Genomic DNA, 24,121 nt, shown 5'->3' with positions numbered 1-24,121 from the left:
CAAGACTTAACGTCACCCATACAGACTGGAAAGAGGCTGAAGAGGGGCAAAAAGACAGGTGAGAGATGCTTCTTGCTTTGTAGTTTTGTCTGGCTCTGACTTTATTAGAAAATCGCGTGGGAAACATTAAGACTAAGCTCCAGTCACTCTTCTGTGAGTCTCGCTATTATGCACAAGGTTGGATATAAGTCAAATGTCCTTTTTATTTCCAGCTTTCCAGCATCCATATGTCAATCCCAAACTCTTAATTTATCCTTCCTCATGACATTTCTCCTTTGGCTACCGTTTGCTTTCAAAATCTGTCTTTTTTTTTTTTGTTTTGTACATAAGTTCATTTGTATAATTTTTTTTAGATTCCACATATAAGTGATATCATGTTATTTTATATATGGTACTGCTACTGCTAAGTCACTTCAGTCATGTCCGACTCTGTGCGACCCCATCCCTGGGATTCTCCAGGCAAGAACACTGGAGTGGGTTGCCATTTCCTTCTCCAATGCATAAAAGTGAAAAGTGAAAGTGAAGTCGCTCAGTCATGTATGACTCTTCGAGACCCCATGGACTGCAGCCCACCAGGCTCCTCCATCCATGGGATTTTCCAGGCAAGAGTATTGGAATACATATATACATACGTACGTTATATATAGTAGTGTCTAACTAAGATACACTTACTTTTAATAGCTGAAGTTACTTTCATTACTATTTTCTATCTTACTTTTACTGAATACTTGAAATATATTTCCAACATTACAGCCATCTTACCATAAACTCTGCATCTTCCTTTCTGGTGAATCCTCAAGAACTCTACCGGAAATGGTGTAAGGCTGAGAGCAAACATTTGTGCCCATGGAGCAGCAGGCTGGCCCAGCTGTGCAGCCAGGGGAGCTGCCCCATCGCGCTAACCTCGCATCTTTCACGCAGTGAAGTGTTAGTGACCCGTTTATTAGTCATGTCACTTTTCTTCCAAAGAAAACAGCTCCGTCGTGGACCCTTGATGGATTCCCGGGGGCGAGGGGGTGCAGAAGCAGGACAGTCAGCTGGTGTGGCTTTGAAGTGTGCCTGCAGGGCTTCCCCCTTTCCCCCACTCAGCTGTGGAAGCAGAGAAGAAACTTCAAAGCAGCCTCGATGTGGACCCTGCTGGTAGGGGGTGTGACTCCCATCATCAGGCTTTAGAGAAAAACGAGGAGGAATCTTGCTCTCTCACTCGCCAGAGCCCAGTGTTCACCGTCTAGTGGGTGCAGATAAAAAGCCACCTGATCTGTCTACAGCACAGCTCAGTCGCTCAGTCGTGTCCTTTGCGACCCCATGGACCGCAGCACGCCAGGCTTCTCTGTCTATCACCAACTCCTGCAGCTTCCTCAAACTCATGTCCATCGAGTTGGTGATGCCATCACCATCTCATCCTCTGTCGTCCCCGTCTGCTCTCGGTCTTTCCCACCATCAGGGTTTTTTCTAATGAGTCGGTTCTTCACATCAGGTGGCCAGAGTATTGGAGCTTCAGCTTGAGCATCAGTCCTTCTAATGAATATTCAGGACCGATCTCCTTTAGGATGGACTAGTTTGATCTCCTTGCAGTGCAAGGGACTCTCAGGAGTCCTCTCCAACACCACAGTTCAAAAGCACCAGTTCTTCGGTGCTCAGCTTTCTTTATGGTTCAACTCTGACACCCATACATGACCACTGGAAAAACCATAGCCTTGAATAGATGTACCTTTGTCAGCAAAGTAATCTCTCTGCTTTTTAATATGCTGTCTAGATTGATCATAGCTTTTCCTCCAAGAAGCAAACGTCTTTTGATTTCATGGCTAGTGGATACAAATAAAAAACCATCACCATCAATTTTGTTGTGATTTATATTTATTTAGGTACACAGTTTATTCAAATCAGCTGAGATAGCCAGTTTTCATAATTGATCCAGGTTTGTGCCTCACATCAGTGACAGCATGTGAACCACTCCCACTCCTGATTACGTAAGAGCAAAGTTTAAGAGACTGTTCTCGTCCTGCTCTGCTCACCCCAGGCCATAATTACCACTGTTTACAATCCTTCAGTCAATGTATTCATTCTGGGTACAGGTGGGGAATTCAAAGTCATCTGTGGGTTAAGAAAGAATTATTCCATTTGGTCAACAATCCACCTTGTAAAATATATACATTTTTGAATGACATACATTTTAAAGCAAGTGCAATTTCCCTGAAATGATTTCATTTGGCCTAAACTTTTTCATTTAAAATTTATATTCTTGGGACTTCCCTGGTGGTGCAGTAGTTAAGATTTTGTCTTCCAATCCAAGGGGTGCAGGTTTGATCCCTGTTTAGGGAGCTAAGAGCTCACATGTCTCCTGGCCAAAAAACCAAAACAGAAAAAACAGAAACAGTATTATAACAAATCCAATAAAGACTTTTAAAATGGTTCACCTTAAAAAAAAAAAAAAACCAAAATAATGCAATAACTTAAAAAAAAAAACTTAAAAAAAACCCCAACAAAATAAAATTTATATTCTTTACTTCATAATTGTAAAGGAAAAGGCAATAACATTTAAAATATTAACTCTTTTAAAATTGCATTTTGATTCAAAAACAAATTCTTTCTCTTTTTTAATATTTATTTGGCTGCTCTGGGTCTCAGTTGCAGCATTTGAGATCTTTAGCTGTGGCATGTGGGATCCAGTTGCCTGACGGGGGATTGAATCCCGGGCTCCCTGCATTGGCCACATGGAATCTAAGCCACTGGACCACCCCGGAAGTCCTGAAAACAAATTCTTGAACAGTTACATGGACAGTTAAATGTACCTGCTATTGTCTCCAATCAGTTTTTATTTAAATAAATATGAAAACCTGGGCAAAAACATTTCAGTGTTTTCAGCATGAAGTTTTCCACACAAAAATGGTACAAGATATGAAGTCTATAGGGAAGCTTATTACGGTTAAAAAAAAAAAAAAAAAGCCCAAGAAGCTAGACAGTTAAACATTTATAGTCATAAGATCCCAAAGCAAGTAGCTAGCACCAGTTAGAGGTGCCCATGTCTTCAGCAGCACGGCCCTGGCATGGCTGGAAAAAGACTCTTCTGGGGGAAGGAACTTGTGGGAACACCATGAAGGGGAATGAACTTCAGCCCCAGGAAATTTCCACAGCTAGCAGGGGGGTGTGCGTCAGGATTTCACGGTGCAGAAAAGACAGCTTCCTGTGTGACTCCCGAAGAAGCAAAGATGGCTAATTCAATCTCAGGTAACAACAGCCACAAGAATACACGTTAGTTAGTCCCTTATCCATTATGACATTTATCCCATGGCACAATTGAAGAGGAAGTTCTTTCAATGATTTGATTTTTATTTTTTAATTTTGCGAAAAAGTTCAAAAGTGGCCTCCAGACTCTTGTGCTTTTGCTCCTGATTGCATCCTGAAGGACTTGCAGGTCTTCACAAGGTAAGATCGCCATCTCTGGTGACCGTCTACCTTCCCTGACTCTCTGTGTTCAGGCCCTTGAAGGCATTTTCAATTTGTGGAACAAATGATTTGGAGATGAAATTTTAAAAAGCGAAACCAAACACACCAGAAAATTGGGGGGAAAGTCACAAACAAAATGATTTTATGGAGACAGAAGTTAAAAAAAAAACACCCGAAAATGCTGGCCATGATTCAGTAGCGGGAGAAGACTGCACTCTTGGACAACAAGCATTTATGCCGCTGATTTTCTGAGATTTCATTCCAGCGAGAGCTGCACGCTGTCAGCTTGGCTCTGTGGCTGCTGATAGTCATACTTCCTGGCTATTAGGAAACAAACAAAACAAAAAACAAGAAAAAAGGAGATACAATTAATAAAGTCGCAAAATCATTATGAGCTCACATCATTAAATTACAGCCAAGTCATGATTCTCAGTAAAGAACCAGCTTAGAATTAAACAATTTTTTTTCACTAGAGGAAATTTATGATACTTTGTGATCCTCTAATTTCTCATCAGTGCTGATATCCATTTTCAAATGTTTATTATTATTGTTGTTTTGTACATTGGCTTATTCAGAACATCAAAATACAGAGTGTGTGCATGCTCAGCCATTTCAGTCATGTCTGACTCTTTGTGACCCCCCAGGACTGTAGCCCCCCAGGCTCCCCTGTCCATGGGATTCTCCAGGCAAGAATACTAGAGTGGGTTGCCATGCCCTCCTCCAGGGGATCTTCCTGATCCAGGGGTGAAACCTGCGTCTCCCACGTCTCCTGCATTGGCAGGCTGGTTCTTTACCACTAGCACCATCTGGGAAGCCCAAAATATAGGGTAAACACTAATTAAGCTACTAAACTCAAAGTAACATTTTGTAGTGTCCTTCTTTCTTATCCTCCATCTCCACCTCAAGATAAATGAAATAATGCTTTTGCCCACATCATAAAGAATTTGACTATATATTAAATGACAAGCCTAAGACATTTACTGAACATTGTCATTAATATAAACAAGAAGAAAAAACAGACTTGCAATTCTGTACTGTTTTTGTTTTTCTGAGAGATAATTATTGAAGATCTTAACCTTCTTAACTTAGCCAAAGTCCTGTGAATGGTTTAGCTTTTGAAGCTTTTTAGTCTCTTCATTAAGTTTTTACCAGCCAAGGAAGAAATACTATTTGTTTATATACTCAGGGTGGATCCAGACTTTTGTGGCCTAAAGCTTATACAATTTGGGGGGGGGGTCCTTTTTTAAGGAATCTGCCTGCAATGCAGGAGACCCTGGTTCGATTCCTGGGTCGGGAAGATCCCCTGGAGAAGGGATAGGCTACCCACTCCAGTATTCTTGGGCTTCCCTGGTGGCTCAGTTGGTAAAGAATCTGCCTGCAATGCAGAAGATCTGGGTTCAATCCCTGGGTTGGGAAGATCCCCTGGGGAAGGGAATAGCTACCCACTCCAGTATTCTGGCCTGGAGAATTCCACGGACTGTATAGTCCATGTGATCACAAAGAGTCAGACACGACTGAGCAGCTTTCACTTTCACTCTTTAAGGAAGAGAATTTTGTTTGCTTCTTTCTTGAACCTAGAGACTAAATCAGGATTAGATATGTCATCAACACTAAGAACGATGCGATGTGAGGGGACTCATTAAATGTGCAAACACTCACTATTTACAAGAACAACAGCTTCCAAAGATGTCCACATCCTAATCTCCATAATCAGTGAATATGTTACCTTCTAGGGCAGAAGGGACTTTAAAGATTTGATGAAGGACGTTGAGATGGGGGGATTACATAATCACCTGGATTATTTGGCCCAACCTGATCCCAGGGGCCCTGAAAATCAGAGAACCTCTACTGGCTGAGTTCAGAGACAGAGGGAGCTTATAAAAATGCAAGAATGATCAGAAAGACGCGATGCCACTGGCTTTGAAGACGGGTGAATGAGGCCACAAACCAAGCAATACGGTAGCTTCTAGAAGCTAGAAAAGGCAAAGAAACACACTCTCATTCACAGCCTCCAGAAAGAAACAGAACTCTGCTGACACCATGATTTTAGCCTAGTGAAACTGCTGTGGGACTTTTAACCTATAATTGTAAGATTTGTGCTGTATCAGCCACTGAATTTGTGGTAATAGAGCAGCAGCAGAAAACTAACACACCTTACAAATACAGGCATTTGGACAAATTTCATTTTTATGCCATTCTCATTATAGAAGAAAAAGAACGGTACACTGGGTTTAAAATTGTATATGCTATGCTAGTAAATATTTTGGGGAGGGGATGCAAGCTAACTTCTGGGGGTTTCTTGTTTGTTTTTGTATTTTGGCTGCGCTGCGCGGCATTGCAGGATCTTAGATTCCCCCACCAGGGACCGAACTCTGGCTTCCGTAGTGAAAGCACTGAATCCTAACTGCTAGGCCACCAGGGCACTCCCACTAACCTCTGTTTTGAGTAGGCATCAAGGAAAGCCTAATGCTTTAATTTTCCATACAGGGCTTCTCGCTCTCTGTGTTTTTGTTTTTAATACTTAGGTTTTCTTGGGGATTTTTTATTTTTGAGGTAAAATACAAAAACGTTACAATTTGCCATTTGCACCCTTTTTCGGTGGCTCAGGGGCAGAAGCTCCTTTCACCCTGCTGCGCTGCCACCAGCCGCACCCATCTGCCCGCCGCCCCACGCTGCCCTCTCCTCTCCGCACAGAGGAATTCCCCGCTCCCTGCTCCTCCAGCCCCTGGTGAGGACTCCACGCTCCGTCCCTGGGAATTTGCTTCACAGAAGTGAAATCGCATACGATTTATTTTGTGACTGGCTTCCTTCGCTTCCTGATAAGAGTAATTATGAAGCATCATGTCTTCGAGGTTCATGCCTGCTGTAGCACCCGTCAGAATTCCCTTCCCTTTAAAGGCTGGATGACACCCTGTGCATGTACAGACCACAGGCCGTGGACCTACCCAGGAGTCAAGGACACTTGGGGTGTTTCCATCTTCTGGCTGCTATGAATAACGCTGCTCTGTGAAATTCAGTTTTACTTCTTATTCTGAACTAGTAACACACAAATATGATACAAGATGCAAAAGGGACCCCAAGAGGAAACACTGAAAGTGTATCTTCCTCCCACCTGATCAGCCCTGCAGCCCCTTTCCACAGAGGAACTGCTGTCTACAGTTCTCAGTGTGAAATTTATGCTGAAGAATTTTTGGAAGTTCTACTTGTGTTATAAAAATTACATATATATATGTGTGTGTGTGTATTTTCCTACTTTTCACCTGAAATTCCAGTCTCCTGAGAGATATAATAGTAATATCTTGCTGATCATTCTTTCTTGCTTCTTTTTATGCCCATGAGCACGCACACATTCACATTTAAGATTTTACTGTAGACATCTTTCTTTTAAAAATACTGTCTTTTCTCCTTGAGTTCCACAGCATCCCCATCAAGGTAACGAATGCTAATAATCTCACATGTATCTTTCCAAACTTTCCTCCAGGCTTGCATAATTATACAGAGCATTTTTACAAACAATCCTATCAAAAAATGGGCAGAAGACTTAAACAGACATTTCTCCAGAGAAGACATAACATGTGGCCAACAAGCACATGAAAGGATGCTCAATGTCACTAATTATTAAAGAAAGGCAAATCCAAACTACAAGGAGGTACCACCTCACACTGATCAGAATGGCCAGCATCAAAGCCTGTAAGTAATAATGTGGAGAAAACAGAACCCTCCTACACTCTTGGTGGGGATGTAAACTGGTACAACCTTTGTGGAGAACAGGATGGACGCTCCTCAAAAAACTAAAGATATCCAATCCCGCAACCCCACTCCTGGACATATATCCAGAGAAAACCAGAGAGATGAAAAGGTACATGTACCCTTATGTTCATAGGTGCATGATTAATAACAGCCAGGCCAAGTTCACTATTTATAATAGCCAAGACAACAGAAGCAATCTAAACGTCCCTGTAAGTGAAGTCACAGAAAGAAATATCATCGATATTGCTTATATGTGACATCTTAAAAAAACAAAAAAGATATAAATGAACTTTTTTTACAAAACAGAAATAGACCCACAGACATAAAGGACTGGTGGAGGGATGAATTGGGAGGTTAAGATTAACATATGCACATGACTAAACATAAAAGATGACCAACAAGGACTTACTAAATAGCACGAGGAACTATACTCAATATTTTGTGGTGCTCTATAGGGGAAAAAGTCTGAAAAAGAATATATATATACACACACACACACACACACACACATATATATATATATATATAAACGTATAGCTGAATCACTGGGCTATATACGTGTAAACACAGGTATAACACAACATCGTAACTCAACTACACGTCGATAAGAAAAATGATATAGAACATTTTTACTGCACATACATGTTGCGGTCATTCAGTGTTAAAGGAGTGGCACCCCAGCACATATACAACTGCATCCTGCCCTTCCTCATTTAATGACACACCATGGAAGCCGCACCTCGTTTTTTCAATGGTGGCATCAGAGGTTGTGGCTTGGATGTACAATTCACCCTGGCTCTGTGCCCTTTAACCTTTGCTTCTTCTCCACCACCTACACACCCAGTGTTCGGTGTCACAGGACACGTTAATAACCTCCGGCCTGGAAGCTGCTCCTATACACCCATAATGTGGCTGCGGTACGCCGTCATTTAATTGAAACTGAAGTGACTGCAAACTCTGTGAACACAAAATTCAAACCCAAACTAAAAGCAGCTTCAACTCAAAACCTCCCCTTAGCTGGATCCTCAAAGTGCTCGTGGCCACCTCAACGCCGCTGCACATGAGGCAAGTCAGAGGAGGACCAGACAGCAGTCTCATCGGCTAGCAAAACATCTAACTTTTGCTGAAGTTTCAAAAATGTGATCACATGAACAGCTTGCTAGGGCTCCTTTCAGGGGGAGGGCTCCACGTGGGAGAAGGGTCCTGAATCACTCACTTCATGCAAACTGGGTACTATGCTTCTATTATCAGCTATTTAAAAAAAAAATTTTTTTTTTCACTGAAGTATGGTTGATTTAAAATGTTGTGCTAGTTCCTGGAGTACAGCGAAGTGATTCACATATACATATATATATATACATATTCTTTCCCACTAAGGTTTGTTACAGGATATTGAATATAGTTCCTTGTGCCACTATCATTTCTTTCTGATAACCTTTGAAAACTAGACTCAAATAAAAAATGTATGTATTAAACATGCTTATGTATGTAATAAGGCTTCCTAGGTGGTGCAGTGAAAAACAATCTGCCTGCCAAGCAGGAGACGAAGGTTCGATCCCTAGGTTGGAAAGACTCCCTTGGAGAAGAAATGGCAACCCACTGCAGTATTCTTGTCCAGGAAACCTCATGGACAGAGGAGCCTGGTGGGCTACACTCCATGGAGTTGCAGAGAGTCAGACATGACTGAGCGACTGAACAACATGTATGTGATTAGGCACAGGGTATACTTACAAATGGAGTACATTTCTAGTTGCTGTCTTAAACGAATTTTGCTTATTGTGTCATAAAAGTTGGGCTCTGACAGAGTTTCTGCTGGAGGTGGCAAGCTGAATATCCTCATAATTTTCCTTTTATTTCTAAAACACAAAAACAACGTGGAAGAGAGATTTGTATTCACAGCTATAGGACTGTAACACTCTCACGATCGCAGTAACCAAAAGCTGCATTAAAAGGACATAGGTGGCCATGAGTCCATCTTCGGTTTTGTCCCTTGGCTCAAGTATTCTCTCTTTCACTAAAGTAAGAAGTTGTACATGTATAGTCACAGAGTTACAAGAAAGGAAAAGTAGTGACTAAATACACCGACTTCATACAACATGTCTCCCCTCACCTCCATAAAAAATGCCCTATTGTTTACAAGAATGCACAGACAAAAAAAAGTATGATTTTTTTCCTCCGTCATGTCACACAAATAAAGCTCATTTACTGGGGGTAGTGAGTAAACAGAAGGTGAGCAGACCTGAATTCTGGGAAACAATGAATAAATACTCTTAAATAGAGTAGCATGGCCTTAGTGGGGTCATCTAGTTAAAGTGAACAGCAGCCTGTCTGTGCTTTTAAAACGGTGGGGTGGGGAGGAGGTGGCAGCTCTTTTTAGGGGACCACTGTCACCTGCCAGCAGCCCTGGGGCGACCCCTGGGGGCCTGTCTCTCCCCGCCCCCAGCCTGGAGTCCAGGAGGCCAGCGGCTCAGGGTTCACCGGGCTGTGAAGGGCGAGCCTGCGTGTCCCACGGGCAGTGTGAATCTGAACTATTTCCCAGGCCAGGCAGCAGTTACTCCTGGATGACTAACTACCCTGAACTGTCTGATGCCTCTGACCTTGGTACATGACGTCACAAAGCATGTGGCTATGAGCAGAAGCAACTCAATCCAACTACTGCTGTTCTTCCTCTTCAAACCAACACCTCCCTCCCGTTTTGTCCACTGTACTTAAAGGAGCCAGGGAGTGTGGAAAAGGACAGTTAAACTGTGCGACAGTGTCTGGAATGACAGCAGGAAGTATTTGTGGAGGATTTACACTAATGCGCCACTTCAGGGACACAAAGGTTAAATAAAAGTCCCTGTTTTCGGGGGACTGAGTGTTTGCAGGATGGACAGACAAGAAATCAGACCATACAACATCATTCACTAAGTTCTGGGACACAGTCATGTGTAAGGAACAGAAGGGAAGGCTTGAAACGTGCAACAGAAGAGCTGAACATGTAGGAGTGAGTGTTTCAGGGACATGGGCCAAAAATATGTGCTCGTCTGAGGGCGATAGTGAACTGGCTGAGTGATAACTCTGAGCTATATCAGAAGTGATAGAATGGGAGTACAGAGCAGCTGGCCTGGGAGCCCAGAGCTGCACTCACAGCCCGTCTTTTGGAGCAGCTGGGTTTTCCGAGCCAAGACCTGGGGTCTGGTACTTGAGGGCAGGGCCGAGGAGAGAGAGCTTTCATAGTAGGAACCAAAATGCTGGTGAAATCGTTTCTGTGCATTGAATTTAGATCAAACCAACCTGCAAAACTTGTAAATGCTCAGGATCTTATCATCAACCCAGAGAACCTCAAGCCGTTACCTCTTGGCATACATGAAGAGCCCGAAGCTGACAAGGATCACCACCAGGTACACGTTGGTAGCTTCATTCCAGGCCTCGTGGACGCTGTAGTCCATGGCCCCATCGTCCCCCATCACTCCGTAGCCCCCAGGCATGGGCCTGGAAGACAGTAAAGAGGGCGGGTGATGGTGAAGGCGGGACAAAGGCGGGCAAACAGAGGGCCTGGGCCTGCTTGCCTCTGTGTGGCCCAGGAGCCAAAAATGGTGTTACATTTCCAACGGAGACATTCTAAATGGTTGAGAGTACTACCAGTATCTTGCGTTTTCACCTCACAGCCCTCAGAGCCTCAAATATTTACAATCTTACAAAACAGAAAACAGACTCACAGACTTAGAAAACAAATTTATAGTTATCAAAGGGGGAAGGGGAAGGGGGGTGGGGAGGGATAAATTAGGAGTTTGGGATTGAGACATGTGCACCACTACATAGTAAATAATCAACAAAGATCTACTGTGTAGCACTGGGAACGCTAATCAACACTGTAATAAACTATACTGGAAAACAATCTGAAAAACAATGGCTACATGTACAGGTATGATTGAGTCACTTGTGCTGTATATTTGACACTGACACAATATTGTAAACCACCACTCATACCCCAGGATATTAATTAATAAAATAAAAAATTAAGTTAAAAAAAGGCAAGAAAAAGTTGACCAACCCTGATCTAGATCACTAAGGCACGGAACGCATTTCCCCTTATTTCTGACTTTGAAACATCACAGCTCCTACATAAAAGTTCAAACTTGGAGATTAAAAAAAAATATTTCTAAAAGGATACGGGTTGAAATATCACTGTACATTTTCCAACCCGTAACTGTTGCCCAGGCAGATGCACCTGAATACTAAGACACAGGCCCACACAACTGGCCTGGATGCTAAGAGAACAGCACAGTGTCGGACTGCTGACATTGGCTTTGAGGAGATGCGCTGGCCGGGAGCACGCTCTTCTGCAGGCCCCTGACGCACCTGGAAAACGAACGTGTCTGCAGCTTTATCTGTGCAGCCTGGGCCTCCTGGCCAAGTGTGGTTGAAAGAAGCTATAAAAAGTCACTTTTTGCTATTTACACAGCTGTGACTTCTATTCAAGGAAGTGCATTCTTTGGACATTCCCACAGAAAATAAGAGTGATAACAGCAAGTGTATCAAGTAGCGAGGGAAAGAGTTCTAGTTTCTCAATTGCCGTTGGAAAGTTCACTGAATTGTTCCTTAAAGAGAAAGTTCTTCCCTTGTGTTAAATCTCAACTAAGTCAGTATAAATGATTTAATATGTGGAAGAAATTCAGAAGTGTTGTTTTAGACACTCTATCAGGAGAATAACTGAACAAATGACAGGTGATAACTTACTGTAGTTTCTAATGATAGTCATTTTCTAATACCAAGAAAATGGGTATGTGGAATGTCTAAGAAATCATTTTACAATTTTTTCTAGACATCCTAAAATAGTGAAAGCATTGCATAAATTCCTCCACTGAAATATCTGTCCTATGAGCCTCCAAAATGTTTTTTAATGTAGATTTGTCTCAGTTAATAAGTGCACATTAAGGGCAGTCTGTTTTCTTAGTTTGTCTCTGCCTAAAACGAAATTTCCCCAGGGTCTGCTCCCAGGTCAGGTGGCTTATTGGCCCCTTTCTTACACCTGCAATCTCTAGCAGAGGTTTGGGGACAGACTGGATTCATTTATAATAAAGTGAGTATCACTGAATGGCCATTTAACTTAAATCCTAGACACTGAGGGCAAGAGTAAAGTCTCTGAAACATCTATGTGTGTCTGATGAAAATAAAGATTGGTCTTAGGAAAATTAGTCAGCGATGAATAAAAACAATTTAAATGATAAAATTTAACAGCTGCAAGATCTAAAGACCACTAAATCATTAAACATACACAGTTGCTAGCTACTAAAGACTGGCGATGGATTTTTTTTTTTAAAAGAGAGTGGGAGGTGCAGAGGGATTTGACGTTATTCAGTTTCGATTCTTATGCCTTAAAACTGAACTCCAGAGTTTCTCTGAATGTAACATCATTCATGGTTAAGTAATCAACCTACCTTAAAAGGGGAAACTTTTGGAAGATCAGAGACTACAACTGTCTTTATGGGTAAGGAATCTAGAATTTTTTTCTAGATTTTCGTTGGTGCCAAAATGTAAAATAACAATGACTGTTTCAGCTGTTAAGAGACGACTTTAGGGCTTCCCTGGTGGCAATGGTAAAGAATCTGCCGGCCAAAGCAGGAGACGTGGGTTTGATTCCTGGTCCAGGAGGATCCCACATACCTCGGAGAAACTAAACCCTTGAGCCGGTGCTTTAGAGCCCAGTAACCACAACTGCTGAGCCCATTTGCTGCAGTTACTGAGGCCCTTGCGCTCCAGAGAAGCCCCCCCCCCCCAGTGAGAGGCCGGTGCACTGCAACTAGAGTGCCCCGGCCCCCCGCCCCCGATCGCCACAACTAAAGAGACTGCACAACAATGAAGACCCAGTACAGCCAAAAATAAATAAAATTATTTTAAAAAGAGAGAGATGACTTTAGATGTCTGATTTGAGATGCTGTGGAAGGCTTGGCATTACCATGCCGTCCCTGAGTGGGGTAGGTTTCAGGATTGGGAGTTAATAAGAAATGAGAGAAGGAACGAGGAACATAGATATCTATGGCTACTGAGACATTTTGTAGGTGCCCTTTATCTGACACAACTGTGAAAGGGTCTCCTACCTGTGTTCTAACACCTGACTGTTCTGAGCCAGGTTAATTTCTTGCTTCAGCGTTTCACAAAATTCTGTTCTTGCACCCCTCAATAAATGGTGAGTTCCTACAGAGCTGTCTTCCTCCTGCTACAAATATGCCAGTCTCTCCTTATATTTGGAGAGGGATTCTAAAATACTGCTGACCACAAATGGTGAAATTTTACCAAGAGTTATACAACTTGATTGGTATGCAATGACAGTATGCAGTAACACTACTGTTCTGGGGACACGCACGAGTTATTTTTAGTAGTGTAGTTGTGAAAGATTTGCACCAGGGGTAGGCCTGTCCTGCCCATTCCTCCCTCACAACCAATGAATGACATGATTCTGTAAGCCTGTCCAAAGTCACCGGACAGACGATGGCCCCCATGTGGCCTGAACTATGACCAGCCCCCTCCCAGCTCACCACAGGTTAACCAAGTGTATACACACAACCTCCCTCTTGAGGATAAAATGCCCGGGGGTATTACAATGGTTCCTTCCTGGCAAGTTAATGGATATTTCAGCAAGCTCACCCGTGCGCTTGGATTGTCATGCAGGGCTTTTCTGAGAAAACAGAAACTTTCCCACATATTCTTCCTGTAAATTAATGCTTGAACTATTTCAGCAAGGAGTCGCTGAAATAAGTAACCAGAAAATAAGTGCCCAACATAAGTATCCAGAGATAAAGTTGGCAAAACAAGAAGTAGGGACAGATCTCAGTTTGACAAACTTTTACGTAGAGAACTAAAACTCTTCTTGGGATCAAGTGACTATCATAAACTAAATATATATATGTATACATACATATATATATATATACTTTTTTTTTTTTTTTTCCTGTTTGGGCTTCCTGATACCACCTCTGGTGGTGGTGGTTTGGTCGCTAAGTCGTGTCTGCCCCTTGCGACCCCATGGACTGTAGCCCACCAGGCTCCTCTGTCCGTGGATTTCTCCAGACAAGAAGACTGGAGTGGGTTGCCATGCCCTCCTCCAGGGGATCTTCAATTTTGAAGATCCCTTGTCATCACGTCTTAAATGTTACCAATTTCGCCTCTCACTTAAGAGCTTTGTTATTTTGAAACGAATCCAGATGAGAATCACTTCAACAGTTTCACGAGTTCCTCACACAACACAATCCACCGCCACCATTGACTGGATTTTTTCTCTCCATCCTCCGAAGCGCTCAAGGTTTGGGGCTCCGGGAGCGGAAAGGGACAAAGTCACAGGCCTCCGACCGGCGAGCCGCTGAAGCATCGCATGGGCATCTGAGGGCGCCCGTGCCGGGCAGCCCACAGACTCGGTGACTCCTCACCATCCGCGTGCTGGGCGCACTCGAGCTCCCACTTGGCAGGAGCCCCGGGGGTGACGGCGGCGGTGAGGGTGAGGGTTACACAACTCGCCCGGAGCCACCCCCAAGCGGGCGAGTCACGCACTTGCGCGCTCCCGACCCAACCCAGACGCGTGAGGCGCGCTCTTCCCGGAAAGCAAGAGTGGGCGGGCGGGCGGTGAAGCCCCGTCCCGGGGCGGGCAGCGCGCGGCCCCACCCCGCCAGCCCCGGCCTCCCCACCCGCGTCTCTGGGGCGCGGAGCCGGCGGCTCGCTCCGGCCGGGGCGCGGGCAGCGGGCCTGGGGGCGGCGCGGCGGGGTGGGGCGGGGCGGGGCGGGGCGCGCGGCGGGGCGGGGCCGCGCGGGGCGCGGGGCGCGGGGCCACTCACGCGGCTCGCTCCGCCGGCGGCGCGCGGCCGGGCTGCTCCGCGGGGGCTCTGTGCGCCGCGCCGGCGGCCGGACGCGCGGACCCGGTTCCCGCGCGTACCGGACGGCGTCTGCTTCGTCACTTCCTGCCTGCCCGGCGGCTTCCGGAGGGAACGAGGAGCCAGGTCTTTCCCCCTCACCCACCCCGCCCCGCCCCGCTCCCCTGCCAGGGCGCGACCCGGGGAGACGCGGCGACCGCCCCGGGACCGCCCGCGGGCGCGTGAGTGCGGCCCGGCTCCCCTCCCCGACCCCGCGGCGCCGGCCCCTCCCCGCGGCCCCCGGGGCTCGGTGGCCCGCGTCCGGCCGCCCCGGCCTGGAGTCCACCTGCGTCCGGCCGCGACGCGCCCGATCGCGCGGGCGAAGGGACGGGGGTCTCCCGGGCGCCGCGGCGCCGGCCCGGCATGCGAGGAGGGCGTGTGCCTTGGCCGCCCCCGCCCCGGGTAGAGATTCAGCTTGGAAACGCGAAGATTCCCCCCCCCCCCCCGTTCGTGATGTGGGCGTAGGGTTACTTTTCGTATTGACTTAGGAAGGCACGTGCTCTCCAAGCTGGCTTTTGCGCTGTCCCTGACATCGTCAGCGATTCCCTGTCATCGTAAATGATGCGTGGCCGAAGCGACTGAAATGTTTTAAAAGCCGGATGCGTTCAGGATGATGTCGTCTTGTCAGTTTAAGTGGCTTTGGGGTATAATTTTGTGTGTGTGTGTAAGGACTTGCAAAAAAAAAAAAATTCCGGCAAGAGACATGTAATGAATTTATGTAGGATTTCAGCGTCAGTATTGAAGTAATCAGATTTCAGTGGTTGGCGCAGCCTCGCAAGTAAATGGCCCCTTATCCACGAGGTTGAGGTCTTAACTGTTCCTTTTGAACGAGTTCTGTAGAATCAGCTGACTGCTGATTATAATTCGCACTAGACGACGTAGGGGCTGTGTCCTTAGTTGATAAGCAGAGATTAGAGCTAACATTTAACATTCTGCCCCGTAGCAAGTTTTCTCTGCTGCTCTTTGGATTATTCTGTTCAAATTAAACACCTCTGTCTAGATGAGTAGCATTGCTTGGTGCATAACATAAAAACATTATTTCTGGTAGTAACACGTATTAGCTTATATACATTATGTATACATAATCATGCTTTACAACTGCTTAGTATGATTACAAAGTTGGAAAATTAGAAACAGTAATACTGGGCAAAGTTGAGTAGTGGTTGTTTGCCAGACTTGTTTCAAATCATCTACACGCTTTACCTCATTTAATCTTTGGGATAACTTTTTGCATAAACAGAGGTTACTCTGAAGTACTTGAGTACACGAGTTTGATTTGAATGTGTCCAAATGGTGAATATGTACATTAATTGCTTCTGTTTCTGTTTTTCGTAAAACAAGGGTGTTGGCAATATAAAATGACTCAGAGTAAATGTGTTTTTCAAGTTGGAAGGTGGCTTTTCAATTGCATGGAATTGCAGTTAGTCCCTTTATTGGAGTATTCAGTAGTTTCCAAAGCCCTGTGTCTCTTTTTTTTTTTTTATCAAAGTTCCCATTACATGTCATTGTCACTCAATCAAGAGGCTGTGCTTGGACGTTCAGAAAAAGTAAATGTTGGGAAAGCCTTAATTGCTCCTGGTGAAAGGTCTCTTCTTACCCTGTTTAGTCTCTTAGTGACATTCCTAATTAAGAGGTTAACAAATGACATACAGGAAGGGTGATTTTCCAGTACCAGACCAAGGGAATAAAAAGCAGTGGGTTGACTGTTACTTTGTTGATGAGTCTAACATTCATGGGTACATGAAGGTTAGGAATGTTATGTAATCTATGTTGTAGGGGTTCTAACCTCATTTTTTAGTTTGCCTTTGAATGTCTTAAACATATTTGAATCCAGTACTTTGTGCATTAAGGAATTTTTGACTGGATTTAATTGAGTAGTTTGGACATCCTTAAGTTTATTCTGGGTCTTCCCTGGCAGTCTAGTGGTTAAGACTGTACTTCCAGTGCAGGGGGCGTGGTTTCCATCACTGGGCAGGCAAGTTGTGCAGGGCAACCAAAAAAAAAAAAAAGAAGATTATTCTGTTTCCAGGGGCGATGGTGGGATCCAGCAGTGTGCATCCTATGAGAGTCGAAGCGGTTGAAAGGCCTGCAGAGGAGGAGGGAAGTGCTCAGAAACGTGTCTTATTTGTGATGAGAGCGTGTTGGACTTAACCCATCTTTGTATAGTGGTCCGCCATCAGTAAGGGATTTGAGAACGCTTTTGCCAGTCGATATGTATAAGAGGTTCCTTTACCCAAAGGCATTCTCTTCCGGGAGGAGATGAGTGGAGGTTTGTCATCAGTGGAAGGATGTAGAAGACAAAGATGCAAGTGTTAATCCTTCCGCCCATGGTGACTAACTGATTCCTGCCACCACATGCATCTTCAGGCACTTCCCTGGGAGATGTTTGATGTCTGTGGGCACCACGGCCTCTGAAAACCTTTCCAACAATACTGACTGTGTGTGTCTGTAAACCTCTTATATGTTATTTGTGTTCAGAAATAATAGAGAATGTCTCTTTAACGTGCTTCATAAACAGTGGAGCATATTGAGAGTACAGAACAGGAAAAGTTGTTAACTTCTGTGGGTTTGCCATTGTTGGAAGCCGGAGCAACCGTAATGCCAGCCTTGGCTCCTGTCTGTGAGGTGCTGAAGCGGTGTTGTGTTTCATCCGAGAGAAGAACACCCCTTCCTCCTTACTTCAGAACTCAGCTGTCACGTGGAGTGAGTGCCCTTTTAGGTCCTGCGGTGCTGGGGCCTTTTCTAGGTCCCTCATGGCCGTATCTCGGCCTGCGGAAGGTGACCAGTGAATGTTTGTGGGATGAACAGGTATGCCAGAATCCGCTCTCTGTGCCCGCCTCTTGTGGAAGTTCCACTTGCCTCCAGGGGCAGGGCGGGCCACTGCAGGCTCGCCCTCTCCACGGCCCCAGCTCACAAGGAACCCTTGGCATTCAATCTTTTATGGCTTTATATTGTTGTAGGAGTGTTTCCCTGTGTTTTGTTTCCCCACCCAAAATACAGGCTGTCTGAGGGTAGGGAATACATGTTTGTACAGGTCTGTGTGTGAGAACTTCCTTGTTCATCTGGTATAACAATCTATACCAAGTAGGTTCATTTTTACCTCTTGAGTGACTAGTAGGTGCCATGGGGGAATGTCAGAAAAACTCAAGATGTGGTCCCAGGCCTCAAGTGGGTAAACATTGAGCAAACATTATGTACACATGTGGAAAAGTATGAGAATTTGGAGTTACATAAAGCAAATAACAATAGCTACTATTGATGGAGTGCCTAGAATGTGCTTTTGCATCTAGATTTATTTGACTCTCACAACAACCCTGTTGTCCCGTTATAGTCCCATTTTTTACATGGAGAAACTGAGGCACAGAGAGATTCAGCCACGTACCTGAGATCACAATACGAGCAGTAAGCCAGGGAGACGGGATGCGAACCGCAGGCAGCCTGGCTCTGGAATCAGGGTGGATTCTCCCCGGAGCTTTACTTTATCAAAGATAGAAGAGAGAGCTAGAACTTGACCCTAGTTTCTCAGCTGCACAAACTCTTTTACAATTTCAGAGTAGCACTCACAGTGGCAGTGACCCTCAGGTACAGAGGCTATGCCGGATTTTCCAGGCAGAAGAGGTTGGTAATGAAATGGTTGAGGGGACTCTATTTTGATGTGACTGGAAGCACCAAGAAGAGAAACCGGACTTTGCATTTCAAAGCTGAGTGAGCAGTAGAGCTCTTGCTTGGTTACTCCTGTTGAATTCTAGGACGGTGATTCACAAGGACAGAGGGCCGTGACTGTTTAGGATACTAATTCAGTGTCTACTCATGTGAAATAAAACAGTACTGAATGAACTCGTTACTACCTTTCTTTTTAAAAACACTTTTAACCCCCTAGTGAATGTAACTTACCAGGATGGGAGTGTCATGGAAGGCTTCCGGTGCCCATCTGTCCGGTTGCCTGGTCCTTACATGAAATCTTGACTCACTTCTTCAGCTTGTCTTGGACAACCGAGCACACTTTTGGGGCCTGGAGGCCTCTTCCAACCAAGCTGTATTTCTCTGGTGGATTAAAAAACAAAAGTAAAGCAGCACTGTTGGTTTGGTAACAGACCTGGAGTAAGGTCACTCAGAAGCCACATGGACTTGGATGAGGGCCCGCAAACAGAACGCAGCAAGATGAAGGAAAATGGTTTTCTTCGAAAGCCCAGTTGTATGTCCCTTTAGTTGGGAGACGACAGTGTTATTTTGGGGGTGTTGGGCGCCAACAGAGTCCGCTGAACCCACATGACCCCGCCGATAGGGAGCACTACCATTGGCCCTGGAATCCGAGGAAGAGGTGCCCTGGAGCAGGCCCGGGCCTGGTTAGCAGCTCTGCAGGTACGTGTTCTGGGGGACACATCACTTCTGCTGGGGGGTCAGGGGGACAGCCTTGTAGTTTCAGTAAGAAATGACACAGTGCTGCTCTCCTTTTAACATCAGCTCATATTCTGGGATGGCCCGTCAGCAAAGGAGCTGATGGCTGTGAATATTGCCCACAGTTGTTTTCTATTTAATTATCCAAGGCTACAGTTGGGGCTAAAAGAATCTACATGGAAGTGTTTTTATCCAACTGGCACGTTAGCCTCAATCTTAGTTTCAGCTTCCTCTCTGAACAGGGATTTTTAGAGAAAGAGACAGTGATTCATTTGTCCTAAACCTGTCAAGCTGGGGTGATGGTGTCCCTCCTGCCCAGTTTTATGACTCTGAGGGTGGTAGAGTGGCACCCTGACCAGTATGGCGGTGGTTTAAGCACAAGTGTAGACAGAACGACCCAGGGCTGCTTATACAGTGACAGTGACAGATGCCTCCTCTTAATCCAGAGATTAGAGCTCCCTAGAGCCACAGCTGGCGGGGGCGGGGGGGGGGGGGGGCGGGGCAGCTGTATTTAAGTCCTCCTCAGGTGATCCTGGTACCCATCTCCACCTGTTGGAAGAACCAGCCCTGTATTTTATAGATGGGAGAATCAGGGCAAAGTCAAATGGCTTCCCTACAGCTGGCTCACTGGCTTCAAGATTTTATCACCAGATAGTGTGCAATTTCAGAGTTTTATGGCTGGAAGAAATTTTCCAGGGCATCAATTCTGTAACTCACTTTATGGCTCCATATAAATGACACTTGTTCATACCATTTCCAAGTCAGATATGAACACAGAGAAATAGTGTTTTCTCAAAGCCTGTCTTCTGTTCTGGCTAAGGTAAAGATCAAAATGTCAGTCACCAAAATTTCTTTGTAATTTTAATGGATACTTTTTGTTAATTTCAGGAACAGCAAGTTATTTGCAGTATTTTTTATTATGTAACCTGTGATGCCCTGTAACATTTTTTTTTGAAACTATAGAATATTAAAAACTGAAGTGAAAGATTAAAGTTTTTTATGCGTTACTTATTCAGTCTTAGAATTTTCACTACTTTATTAGAGTTTCTTTTGGAAATCTGGTTGATTTTTAACTTTTTGTTTGTTTGTTTGTTTGTTTTCTTTTCTTTTTAGGGTGTCTTACCTTGGAAACAGCACAGTTTGGCTTCCACGTCTTCTCTGAGCTTAGAGAGTCCTCTTTTCACCATGTCGTCAGTAGGGACAGAAAACCAGGTTTGTTCCTTCAAGATGTGTCCCAGTGCCTTGGAACAGCAGCATTCCCAGAAGTAATCATGTCAGATGCCTGTGAAAAGACCGTAGGGCCAAGTGATCTGATATAATATTCATGGAAGAATGGTTTAAAAAAAACTGAAGAAAAGGCAAATTTCAAGAAGCAACCCAATGCGGTTTAGCACTTGTGAGCAGCTGAAAGAAGATAGTTCTGCAATTACAAAGTGGCATGACTCGTGTGTCTTACATTGTCTTTGTTAACCCATTGCTTTAGTGTGTAATATTGAGTAATTTTTTCCTCTACTGCTAAAGCTGGTAATCTGCTTACAATCAGAGTTTGCTTCTGCGTGGATAGAAAAGTAGTAGATACAATAGGGGAAATGGGAGCTTGTAGTAGGATGCTGGCCCCAGACGTTGACTTTCACTGAAGAATTCCTCAAAGTGCCGGATGTCGAGGAATTGCTTCTTCTCAGTGATTGTTCAAAACTCTGTGACTCCAGGTTCATTTCCTTTATCTTCCTTCGGCCTGTGTATGTGCCTGCTTTTTTCTTGCATGGATTTTTGTAAAAATCCAATGACTGTATTTTTTCAGCTTAAAAATAAGAATTATATGAATCATAGCTTCACGAACAGACTTTCCTAGGATCAAGAGTAGAGTAATTGTCGTTCTTTTTCCTTTCTTTCTTTTTTTTTTTTTTTTTTTACTGTTTTTATGTTCTTATTTGGTGTTTTGTTTTCTTCCTCTGTTTGCTAGAGGGAAATGAAGCATGATCACGATGTTCTGTTTTTAGTTATGTAGGAGCCCAGAAGTAGAATTTACAGGAAATTTACATCTTTTCCCCATTATTGTTCTAACCTTGTTTTAAGCTTCCATCAGACTTCTTTGTAGCAATATTGATGTAAAGGCCACACTCTTACTCTGCCCTTTCTTTTTTACCGCCATAGTAAGAAGCAGGGATTTCTCCACACACTGATAAGCCCAAAAAGAGAAAAAGTGAGAGAGAGGAAGCTTTTGTGATCAACAAATGAAGCAGTTGATCATTAAGGTCATTAATGTGTGTGTACATGTGGTCAGTGTGAAAGTCAGTCTGTGGGTTAGAGCTAAGATGGTTAACAGACATGAGTAAATTGGACTGTTTTCAGCTCTTCTAACTCTTGCTAAGTCAGTTGACCTCATCAATACCTTTTCTCCCCTGGAGATTGTGGAAACCATTGTTCTTAATCAAGTTTTACCCAACAGAGAAACAGAAACAAAACAGATTTTAAAATTTAATAAAGTGAAATTCCTGAAACCATTTGTCTTTTTTTTTTAGTATTTCCTTTCACAGAGGCTTCTTTTACCTCATTCTTTTTTTTTTTTTTTTGCCTTTCTGCCCTGCCTAGTTATCACCTGGTCTCACTTTAGTGTTTATTTCTCATCTGTCCAGAATTTCTTGTTTGGTGTCTTTCCTTCCTGCCTTTTTCTATGACTCAGCCTCCCGTCAAGAATGCTCTCTGTTCTCTTTCCCCTCGGTTTCCTTGGGCGTACCCCTTCCCAGCCAGCCCCTGCGGTCTTTTCTTGTTATCACTTGTCAGCCCCGGTTTCCCACCTAGCCCCGCTCGTTTCTGTCGCTCCCCCTTGGTGATGACTTCTGTACCACCTTGCCTCTTCTGTCTGTAGCGCTCCCTGGCCTGTCATGGGCTTCATCCAGCTCTGATTCCTGCTCAGCACACTGCATTTATTGTTGTTTTCTTCCTACGCCTTTTGTGTATTTGCTCCATGAGCCTTTTTCTATTTTCCTCGTCCCTGGGTGGCAGGCATTACTAGATGAATTTGTTGGCTGTATTTGCATGGAACCCACGTCCTTGCTGTGTATTTCCTGGGTAGCCAGGATGAATCAGTTATTATTAACTTTTCTTGGAACATTGAGCTTCCTGTGTTTTCTGCTTCTAAGAATTAGATGGGTGTTCTAGAAGACTAAACTTACTCCAAAGAGAGGGTAATCATACAATGCTGGCATTTTTAACTCTTTATTCAAGAGTTCTTGCCTTTTCAGTTCACTGCCTTGCCTTGAAAGAGTAAAGACAGACATTCAAAGCAGGTTTGGGGTTAGGGGTGGGTGGAAAATGGGAAGAGAAAGGTAAATACCACAAAAGGACACATAGTTTCTAGAAGGGGAAGGAAAACTAAAACCACAAACCGGCAGACACTTAAGATTTATTAGGTAAAAGTTCCCCTAAAAGGATAAAAAGTATCAGTAATTCTGTCACTGAATGTTAATACAAGGTCATCATTTTTTTTTTATACTTTCAAGTTCTAAGACTTGAATAACAAAACAAACTTAATCTTGTAAATATTTTATTTTGAGAGACTTGATGTCCTTAAGTATTAACCTGTGTCATTTTGTAACAGTCTCAAAGTGTCATTAATAACCAACCCTGTTAGCTTCTTGCCTTGGAAAGCATATAAATTGTATACTCTTGCCCTTTTGGACTCTGGAGTCCTGATGAAAAGGTAGCTTTTTAGCAAAATGTTACCCTGTTGATGATTTACCTTGTCATATTTTTTCCTTCATTCTTGCATGTGTTATGAGTGTGGTGCTGTGTGAATAAACTACTGAAAGTGGACTGATGTGAGTACAGACGCAGCTTTATTAAACGTAGAAAGGAAAACCCTGTAAACCACATAGTGCTAGTTGCACAGTCATCTCTGACTCTGTGACCCCCTGAACCGTAGCCCAGCAGGCTGCTCTCTCCATGGAATTCTCCAGGCAAGAATACTGAAGTGAGTAGCCTTTCCCTTCTCTAGGGGAACCTCCCCGACCCAGGGATTGAATCTGGGTCTCCTGCATTGCAGGCAGATTCTTGACTGTCCGAGCCACCAGTGAAGCCCATACAATGTAGTATCTAAATACTGCTTTTAAGAACCACCCAGCAAATGGAAGCTGATCATACTGAATCTTCTTTCTGCCGGAGCCTGCCCTGATTCTGATGGTGGTTGTCAGGTATCTTGGAGCTGATTCTGTCACGTTCACCACTTGTGAGCAGATAGTAAAATCAACATCAGAACCACTGTTAGGTACTAACAGGAAATGCGTGCAGGCGTGCTGAGTGCAGCACTGTGGTCTGAGGTTCCAGAGATGGGCAGAGGGTGGGCTCTTCTCTCCAGAAGCTCATCACTGAGTAGGGAATTATTGATGAGTGAACGATCACAATGCAGTGGGGCGAATGCAAGAGTGTATTTACATAAGCAGCAGCTATCACAGGAACAGATTAATTGAGAGAGTCAGAAAGTATAAGTCAGAAACCTCAGAATGTCAGATACAATGTGTAGATAATGGGGTGTGTGTGTTGTGATGATGAAGTCATGGGTGGTCCCTCCCTTATTACCTGTGTGAGTCGGACAGCTTCCTTAAAGCACTCAGACGCAGTGTCTCCACTTAAAATAGTGA

The 24,121-nt window shown here is 44.2% G+C and overlaps 2 protein-coding genes across 4 annotated transcripts in view; one reads left to right on the top strand and one right to left on the bottom strand.

The window, feature by feature from the left end:
* Positions 1-1,839: 1,839 nt before the first annotated feature.
* On the bottom strand, positions 1,840-15,145 carry SMIM19 (small integral membrane protein 19). 2 transcript variants are annotated; one of them, XM_043454709.1, is made up of 4 exons: positions 15,009-15,145; positions 10,534-10,671; positions 8,929-9,053; positions 1,840-3,768 (listed from the first exon to the last, which is right to left on the bottom strand). In XM_043454709.1, exons 2-4 carry the CDS (start codon positions 10,665-10,667, stop codon positions 3,704-3,706), a joined length of 324 nt encoding a protein of 107 aa, XP_043310644.1. In that variant the 5' UTR covers positions 10,668-10,671; positions 15,009-15,145; the 3' UTR covers positions 1,840-3,703. The 2 variants fall into 2 exon arrangements, with proteins under 2 accessions (XP_043310644.1, XP_043310645.1); XM_043454710.1 differs by lacking the exon at positions 15,009-15,145 and adding an exon at positions 13,281-13,750.
* SLC20A2 (solute carrier family 20 member 2) overlaps positions 15,037-24,121 on the top strand; it is a 109,132-nt gene continuing 100,047 nt past the window's right edge. Inside the window, exons 1-2 of one of the 2 annotated variants that reach the window (XM_043454706.1) lie at positions 17,491-19,445; positions 20,595-20,693. The gene's annotated coding sequence lies outside the window, so the exon portion shown is untranslated. Of the gene's footprint in view, positions 15,171-17,490; positions 19,446-20,594; positions 20,694-24,121 lie in introns of those variants that run through there. The other variant, XM_043454707.1, reaches the window with a different exon arrangement.

This window comes from Cervus canadensis, chromosome 31 (assembly GCF_019320065.1).
Source record: "Cervus canadensis isolate Bull #8, Minnesota chromosome 31, ASM1932006v1, whole genome shotgun sequence".
Lineage (NCBI taxonomy): Eukaryota > Metazoa > Chordata > Mammalia > Artiodactyla > Cervidae > Cervus > Cervus canadensis.
Note: the sequence above shows the minus strand (reverse complement) of the source record. Positions and strands in the feature narration are given on the sequence as shown.